General features: G+C 69.3%; 2 protein-coding genes across 2 annotated transcripts; both read left to right on the top strand.

The window, feature by feature from the left end:
* Positions 1-459: 459 nt before the first annotated feature.
* UFC1 (ubiquitin-fold modifier conjugating enzyme 1) lies at positions 460-2,819 on the top strand. Its single transcript, XM_014891329.2, has 6 exons — positions 460-617; positions 1,133-1,200; positions 1,639-1,702; positions 1,786-1,862; positions 2,331-2,421; positions 2,639-2,819. The coding sequence occupies exons 1-6, from the start codon at positions 495-497 to the stop codon at positions 2,708-2,710; spliced, it is 495 nt and encodes a 164-aa protein (XP_014746815.1). The 5' UTR covers positions 460-494; the 3' UTR covers positions 2,711-2,819.
* A 202-nt stretch (positions 2,820-3,021) lies between these two features.
* On the top strand, positions 3,022-8,613 carry USP21 (ubiquitin specific peptidase 21). The gene is given in 15 exon segments (XM_088154650.1): positions 3,022-3,096; positions 3,980-4,035; positions 4,121-4,299; positions 4,301-4,855; positions 6,090-6,149; positions 6,521-6,644; positions 6,738-6,849; positions 6,962-7,099; positions 7,189-7,253; positions 7,343-7,446; positions 7,561-7,647; positions 7,733-7,811; positions 7,923-8,030; positions 8,126-8,240; positions 8,333-8,613. Coding segments are annotated over 13 exon segments (1,809 nt in total). The 5' UTR covers positions 3,022-3,096; positions 3,980-4,035; positions 4,121-4,128; the 3' UTR covers positions 8,424-8,613.
* Positions 8,614-8,722: the final 109 nt, after the last annotated feature.

Genomic DNA, 8,722 nt, shown 5'->3' on the forward strand with positions numbered 1-8,722 from the left:
AATGTCCCTGGGCCTCACAGAGGGGTCCCTGTCACTGTGGGGAGGGGATCCCTGGGGTGGGAAGTGTCCTTGGGCCTGTCAGGGTGTCCCCGGGGTGGGCAGGCGTCCCTGTGCCTGTCGGGGGTTCTTGAGGTGGGGAGGGGTCCCTGAGCCTGCCGGGGGTCTCTGGGGTGGGGAGGGGATCCCTGGGGTGGGGAGGTGTCCCTGGGCCTGTCGGGGGTCCCTGGGCCTGTCGGGGGTCCCTGGGCCTGTCGGGGGTCCCTGGGCCTGTCGGGGGGGGCGTCTCTTGCTGAGCCTCGACCAACTCATTCCCATCTGCCAGCACTAAAGATGGCGGCGGCGCCGCGCCCTCACGCGCAGGGCGTGCCCTCACCCAAGATGGCGGCGACGTCGGCGTCGCCTTCCCGCCACTCCCTGACAGAAGATGGCGGCGCGGGGCCGGGCGGTGGTGGCGCCACGTCACTTCCGGTGGGGCGGCATGGCGGGGCCCGGCCATGGCGGAGGCGGCGGCGCGGCGGGCGGTGGCGGAGCTGCCGCTGCTGCGGGCCCCGGCGGGGCCGCGGGACCGTGAGGGCTGGGCCGAGCGGCTGCGTGAGGAGTACCGGGCACTCATACAGGTGCGTCAGCGGGGCCCGGCCGTGTCTTCTCCACACGTTTCTCGCTTGGCTGTGGTTCCGTTCATCCTCGGTGCTCCCGCCGTGTTCTCATCCCTCACGGTTTTCCCCTCACGGTTTTCCCCTCGCTGTTCCCTCTCAGGCCACCCCCGTGTCCCTCCCGGTGTCACCGATCGCTGTCCCCGCCGTGATTCCCCTCGGTGTCCCCTCAGCCCTTCCTCCCTGTCCCTTCCTTGGGGTCTCACCTCCGATCCTCCCCCATGTGTCCCCCTGTTCACCCCGTCCTCAGGCCCGAATTCTTCCCGGTGTTCTCCCCCCCTCTCTCCGGTGTCGGACCCTCCCCCGGTGTCCCCCGGTGTCACCCCGATCCTCCCCGTTATCCCGTTACTGCCTCCCCCCAGCCCGTTCCCCACCGTGTCCCCCACCCCCTGTACCCCCCTCGAGTGTCCCCTCGATATTCCCGATGTCCCCTCTCGGTGTCCCCCATCCCTGTGACCCCGCCGGTGTCCCCCCCACAGTACGTGGAGAACAACAAACGCGCCGACACCGACTGGTTCCGCCTGGAGTCCAACCCCGAGGGCACCCGGTGAGTGGGGAGGGGGCTCCGGGACCCCCCCAGAACCCGCCGGGACCCCCTCATTCCGCTCCAGTGGTCCCCGGGATTGTGACACTTCCCCATTCCGGGGCTGCTCCGGTTCCCGGGGGTCCCATAACCGGGGGAGGGAAGCGGGGGGGGGGCTCCCGGGACCCTAAAATGGCACTGGGGGGAGTCCCGGGACATGAGGGGGGGTCCTGGGGGGGCTGCTCAGTGATCGGGGGGGGTCCAATGGGGTGCTGAGTGGATTTGGGGGGATCTGAGGTGATTTGTGGTGGGGTCCCAGCGGGTGCTGAGGGGCTTTGGGGGTGTCTGAGGGATATGGGGAGGGTCCCAGGGGGTGCTGAGGGGCTCTGGGGGGGGTCTGAGGTGCTTTAGGGTGGGGGTCCCCGCACTGAGGGGGTCCCGGGCCCCCCCAATTTGCCGCAGGTGGTTCGGCAGGTGCTGGTACGTCCACGAGCTGCTCAAGTACGAGTTCAACATCGAGTTCGAGGTGAGGAGGGGGCTCCTCTGGGGGGGGTCCCGGGGTTGTGGGGGGCTCACAGGGGAGTGCTGACCCCTCCTGACCCCCCCCAGATCCCAGTGACGTACCCGGGCACTGCCCCCGAAATCGCCATCCCCGAGCTGGACGGGAAAACGGCCAAGATGTACCGGTGGGTCTGGGGGGGCCGGGGGGGAGTCCTGGGGCTGGGGGAGTCATGGGGAGGGGTCGTGGGGGGGTCCTGAGGCGGGTCTCAGAGTTAGGGGAGGGTCCTGGGTCTGGGGGGGGTCATGGGGAGGGTCTTAGGGAGGGTCTTTGTAAGGGGATTTGGGGGTTCTTGAGGCTGAGGGGGGTCCTGGGGAGGGTTTGGGGGTTAGAAGAGTGGTCCTGGGGGGGTCTTAGTGGGGGTCCAAGGGCTTTGAGAGGTGGTTGGGGGGTGGTTCTGGGGCTGGGGGGGCCTGGAGGTGGTCTTGGGGTTGGGAGGGGGCCTGGGGAGGGGTCAAGGGTTTAGGGGGGATCTCCTGAGGAGGGGTCCTGGGTGGTCCCAGGGCGGGGCTGATGGGTCCCTCCTGCCCCAAAGGGGATTGGGGGGGATCCCGGGTGGTCCCAGGGCGGGGCTGACGGGTCCCTCACCCCACAGGGGAGGCAAGATCTGCCTCAGTGACCACTTCAAGCCCCTGTGGGCCAGGAACGTCCCCAAATTCGGGCTGGCACATCTGATGGCCCTGGGGGTAAGCAGGGGGGGGGTGACACTGGGGAGTGTCACCTATGTGGGGACACCAGGAAGAGGTGACACCTTGGGGGGTATGGGGAGGTCACCCATAGGGGGGTGTCACCCCTGGGGGGGGTGTGGCACTGGGGGGGGGCTGTCACCCGTGGGGGGAGGATGTTGTGACATCAAGGGGGGGGTGACACTGCCCCCCACGACAGTGACCCCTGTCCCCACAGCTCGGTCCCTGGCTGGCCGTGGAGATCCCGGACCTCATCTCCAAGGGCCTCATCCAGCACAAGGACAAGTGACCAACGGAGGGACTTTGGCGGGGGGTGGCACCCCCCCCATTCCCCTCCCAGCTGCTCCCACCCCTCCCCACCGCTTCGCTGCTGCTCCCCAATAAAAATTCAACCCCGATTTAGCCGCGGTTTGTTATTTTGGGGGTGGCACGGAGGGGATTTGTCCCCCCCCGGCGTCCCCCCCTTATCGCTGCCCTACAGAAAACCCGCGCGGGTTGCGGCCCCTTTAAGACGCCGCGCGGTTTCCATGGCGACGCGCCGTCTGGGGGGCGTGGCCTGGAGGGCGGCGCGTGCGCAGAGCCGCCGGCGAGGCCGCCGGGGGCGGGGCCGGCTGAGGGAGGAACAAAGATGGCGGCGGGTGCGGCGGGAGTTGTTGCCATGGCGGCCCGCGGGAGGTGCGGGGGGACCGCGGGGCGACCCCGCCGAGGGGCGCAGGGGGTGCAGGGGGGTGTCGGTTGAGGCTGGGGGGGCTCGGGGACAGCGGACACCCCCCCTCAGGGGAGCCCCGAGGCCGGGCGGGGGGTGCGGGACAGGGCCCCGGGGGGCGGGGGGGTACCGGGATGATGGTGGGGGGGCAGCGGGGACATCTCAAGGGGGGCTCTGGTACGGGGGGGGGGGGGCTGCGGGGAGGGGGGGCAGGGGACACCCCCAGTGAGGGACCCTGGGCCCGGAGAGGGGGGCGGGGCCCGATGGGCGGGGGGTGATGGGGGAGACCGAGAGGGATTTGGGGGAGGGGGCTGCAGGAAGCTCCTTTTGGGGGTCCCTGGGTTGGGTTGGGGAGCTCGGGGCAGGGCCCGGGGAGTGAAGGGGGGGACCAGGGACTGCGGAGGGGATGAGCCCGGGGGTCGCGGGCCGGAGGGGTTGGGGGCTTTTCCAGCGGCCTGGCCGCCCCCACCGGGCTCCTCCCCGCCGCGACCCCCGCCCTAACCCGGGGGGACAGCGGGGGTTTGTCCTCCGCTCCTCCGGGACCACCCATCACCTCCCCCGGCCCGGGGAGCAGGACTCGGTTTGGGTGGGGGGACACAGCTCCCGGTGGTCCGAACCCTTCTGTAACTCCCTGGGAGCCTGCATGGAACTGGGGGGATCCCCTTAGATTTTGGGGTCCCCCCTTGTCCTCTGCGCTATTCTCGGGGTGCAGAACTGCTTTGGGTGGTGGGACGCACCTCCCGGTTCTCTGCACCCCTCCATTACTCACCGGGAGCCTGCATGGAGCTGAGGGGTCCCCCTGAGGTTTTGGGGTCCCCCCGGTGACCCCATGTCCCCCCCATCTCCCCGCAGGGCCCCCGCCGACGGGACGCTGTGTCCGGCCGCCGGGCGCAGGGGGCTGTGAGCAGGTGGGTCCCTCTGTCCCCTCCCCTTCTGCCACACCCCCCCCCCGACCCTGCCACCCTTGTCACCAGCCTGTCGCTGTCCCCGCAGGCCCCGCCATGCCCCAGGCCTCGGAGCACCGCCTGGGCCGCGCCAGGGACCCCGGAGCCGTGGTGACCGCACAGCCCCGGCCGGGCGCCCGCTTGCCCAGCGGCCACCGAGCGCTGAGCCAGGAGCGCCATGCGGCCCCCAACGGGCTGTCCCCGGCCCCCAAACTGCGCCTGCTGCCCCCCCCGGCCCCCGCCGCCCCCTGAAGACCCCCGCCCCAAGAAGCTGGAGCTGGAACGGGGCCGGGCGGCCAAACGGGGGGACCCCGCTCCCCGCGGGCCGGGGGGTCGCCGGGGGCCGGTGAAAGCCGATCACGGTGTCAGGGTGCCCGGGGGAGCCCCGCAGGTGCCCGGCAGTGCCTCCTTCTCGCTGCCCAGCGCGGCCGAGCGGCGCCGGAGCAACTTGGCCCGCTCCAAATCCATCAGCATCGGGGACCTGAGCCAGGGAGGTGGCGGCGGCGGTGGCGGCGGTGTCCCCAGCCGAGCCGAGGACGTGGCGGTGGCGCTGAGCCGGCTGGTGCTCAGGGACTGCGGGCACCCGCTGGGCGCGGGCGCTCTGGCGCTCCGGAGGAGCTCCTCGCTCCGCAGGGTCACCGTGGCACCCGGGCCCGACGGCAAGGCCACGCCGCCGCTGCTCTCCGTGCGCCCCGAGGGCGGCCCCCGAACCCGCACCGAGCCCCCGTACGGCCACGGCCCCGGCAGCCCCGCGCCCGGCCGGACCGAGGACAAGGCGGCCGCCGTAAGAGCCTGGGGCGGGCGGGGGGGTTGTGGCGTGGTCCTCGCGGTGTCCCCGGCCTCGGCGACACGTGGAGACCCCCGCGGTGTCCCCAGCTTTGGGGACGTGTCGAGACCCCCGCGGTGTCCCCAGCCTCAGGGACATTTTGAGACCCCCGCGGTGTCCCCAGCTCTGGGAACGATTTGAGACCCCCGCGGTGTTCCCAGGTTTGGGGACCTTTTGAGACCCCCTACGCTGTCCCCAGCTTGGGGACATCTTGCGACCCCCACACTCTCTCCAGCTTGGGGACACCTTGCGACCCCCACGCTGTCCCCAGTCTTGGGGACACCTTGCGACCCCCACGCTGTCCCCGCTCTCAGAGTCGGTGACATCGCCAGGGTGGGTGAGGACAGTGGTGGCGGTCTCACCTGTCCCCGCTCCAGTCCAGTTTTGGGGAGGGGTCGCTGCTGTCCCCCAGAGCTCCGGGGTGGCCGCGGGTCACCAGTGCCGCTCCTTGTGGCACTGAGGTGGCCGCGGGTGACCGGTGCCACCCCTGTGGGTGGCACTGAGGTGGCCGGGGGTGGCCGCTGCCCTCCCCGTTTCCGCATCCGCCTCCCCCCCTGCCCCATCCCTCACCTGCCCGGCCACGTGTGGGGCGATCGTAATCCCCAAAATCCCACCGCGACACCGCGACACGGCCTTGTCCCCTTCTTCGTGTCCCCAGCGCTGACACTGGGGGGTCCCACAGCCCCGCCAAATCCCCGAAACCCCTGGATTTAAATTGGGGAGGGGGTTTTTTTTTGGGGGGGGGGGGGGTGTTTACCTCGACACCCCTGCGAGCTCTCGCTGTCCCCCGGGGCAGCTCCGGCTAATTAATCCCCCCGGGATGAGCCTCCCTCGCGGGCCCAGAATAGCCGGGGGAATCGGATCAGCTAATGAGCTGAGAGGGGGAGGGGACACTCCGGTGGCTGCCAGCGGTGCCATCGGTCCCGCCGGTGCCACCCCCAGAGCCGTGGCCACCATGCCGGGGCTACAGGGAGCCACGCTGGTGGAGCTGCCGCGGAAGCTGCACCGCTCGCTGGTGACCCGGCGAGAGCTCCAGGGTCGGGCCACCGACATCTCCGAGTCCGTGGTGCACACGGCGGTCATGGGGCTACTGCTGGTCACCGGCGAGGTGAAGCCACCGGCGGCGGGGGACGGCCGTGGGGACGGGGCAGGCGGGGCGCGGCTCACGGTGTGTCACTCGCTGTCCCCTCAGACCCACCACACGCTGCTGCTGGGCTCGGGCCACGTCGGCCTCAGGAATTTGGGCAACACGGTAAGTGGCCGTGGCCACCTGGCTCCTCCCTCCGGGACTCTGTTTTTTGGGGTGTGGGAGGGATTTGGGGTTCCCCAGGCTCGGTGGCCACGGTCCTGTCCTGCTGGGATGTCACACTCCCATCCCCACAGCGCTGTCCCCACGGTCCCCAGCCCTCCTGTCCCTCTGTCCTGGGGTGCAGGAGGGATTTGGGGCTCCTTTTGTTGTCCTTTAAGGGTCCCTTGGTGTCCCCCGGGCTCTGTGACCACAATCCCATTCCCCCTGGGGACATCACATCCCCCCACAGGGCACTTGGGACAGCAGTGGGGACACCCTGAGGGTCCCCTTGGTGACCTGCCCCAGCCCAGGATGTCCCCATGTCCCCTCCGCAGTGCTTCATGAACGCGGTGCTGCAGTGCCTGAGCAGCACCAAACCTCTGCGGGACTACTGCCTGCGCCGGGACTTCCAGCAGGAGCAGCCCCCCGGCCCCCGCGCCCCCCAGGAGCTCACCGAAGGTGGGACAGCCCCCCAAAAAACCCCCTTAGCCCCCCGAGGAGTGTTACATAACCCCCCGGGGGGGGGGAGCTGACCCCGCCGTGTCCCCGCAGCCTTCGCCGATGTCATCGCCGCCCTCTGGCACCCCGACTCCTCCGAGGCCGTCAACCCCGGGCGCTTCAAGGCCGTGTTCCAAAAATACGTCCCCTCCTTCACAGGCTACAGGTGAGACAATCCACCCCCCCCCAACAACCCCCCTAAACAATTTGGGGACCCCCCCACCCTCCTCTCCTGGGCGGGTGGTCACCGAGTGTGTCCCCCCGCCCCGTCCGTGCAGCCAGCAGGACGCGCAGGAATTCCTCAAGTTCTTCATGGACCGGCTGCACGTGGAGATCAACAGGAAGGGCCGGCGCACCCCCAGCATCCTGTCGGACACGCGGAGACCCCCGGCCCTGGAGGACCCCGAAACGCTCAGGTGAGGGTGGGGGGGGAGGGTTGGTGGGCAGGGGGGACCCCGGTTTTGGGGACAACTCACTCCCCCCACCCCGATGTCACCCCCGGCAGCGACGACGAACGCGCCAACCAGATGTGGAAACGCTACCTGGAGAGGGAGGACAGCAAGATCGTGGGTGAGCTCTGGGAGTGGGGGTCTTCCCCCTTCTCCAGGACCCCAAAATTTCTAGGAGTGCCCTCCCTGAGTGCCCCTTTGCCCCCCCAGATCTCTTTGTGGGGCAGCTGAAGAGCTGCCTCAAGTGCCAGGCCTGCGGCTACCGCTCCACCACCTTCGAGGTGTTCTGCGACCTCTCGCTGCCCATCCCAAAGGTAGGATCCCCAAAAACCCCTCAGATCCCCAAAAACCCCTCAGACCACCCCTCAAACCCCTCAGACCCTCCCAAATTCCCCCCTGACCCCACAAATTCCCCCCGTGACCTCCAGAAAAGCTTTGCCGGGGGGAAAGTCTCGCTCCACGACTGCTTCAGCCTCTTCACCAAGGAGGAGGAGCTGGACTCAGAGAACGCCCCGGTGAGAGGATGGACCCTCCCCCCCCCAACTCCAGAGCCCCCCCAGTTTGTCCCCCAGCCCTTCCCTGACCCTCCTGTCCCCTCAGGTGTGTGACAAGTGCCGGCAGCGGACGCGGAGCACCAAGAAGTTGACGATCCAGCGCTTCCCACGCATCCTGGTGCTCCGTATCCTTTGGGAATCTGCACCCCACAAAGCTTTTTGGGGTTTTTTTTGGGGGGCTGGGGGAGGTTCAGGGGTCACCCCTCCATCCTCCCTTTTCCCTTAACCCTCAGCAGACCTGAACCGGTTCTCCACCACTCGCTACTCCATCAAGAAATGCTCCGTCTTCGTGGACTTCCCGCTGCAGCAGCTCAACCTGCGGGAATTCGCCAGCGAGAAGGCGGGTGAGGAGGGAATTCCGGGTGCAATTTTTGGGGTGCTGTGGGGTCGGGAGGAGGGGGACAGCGCTCAGCCCGACCCCCACCCCACCCTGCTGCAGGCAGCCCCGTCTACAGCCTGTACGCGCTGTGCAACCACTCGGGCAGCGTCCACTACGGTCACTACACGGCCTTCTGTCGCGACCCGGCCGGCTGGCGCGTCTACAACGACTCCCGGTCAGTGCCCCCCGCCCCAATCCGAGCCCCCCACCCTGCCCGGGGACCCCTCTCCGAGCCCCCTCCGTGGGTGCTGAGGGTGTCCCCCGCAGCGTCTCGCCCATCAGCGAGAACCAGGTGCCGTCCAGCGAGGGCTACGTGCTGTTCTACGAGCTGGAGGAGCCCCCCGGCCGCAGACCCTGAGACCCCTCCCCACCCCCGGACCCCCGGTCTAGGGGTTTGGGGGGAGGGAGGTGGGGGGGGTGAACCCCTCCTTCCCTTCCCTCGGGAACCCCCCGGACCCCGCGGCAAGGGGGGTGCGGGGGGTGCGGCCGCAGCCCGAGCGGCCCCGGGGGGTTTTGTGAATAAATTTATTAAAAAAAACCCGAAAACCGCTAAGTTTTGACGGGGTGGTGTTAAAGGGGGTGGGGCTTGTGATTGACAGCGAATATGGGCGTGGTTTTGTGTGGGCGTGGTCACATGAGCGTGACGTATCTGTTGAT

Source organism: Sturnus vulgaris, chromosome 31 (genome assembly GCF_052056855.1).
Source record: "Sturnus vulgaris isolate bStuVul1 chromosome 31, bStuVul1.hap1, whole genome shotgun sequence".
Taxonomy (NCBI): Eukaryota; Metazoa; Chordata; class Aves; order Passeriformes; family Sturnidae; genus Sturnus; species Sturnus vulgaris.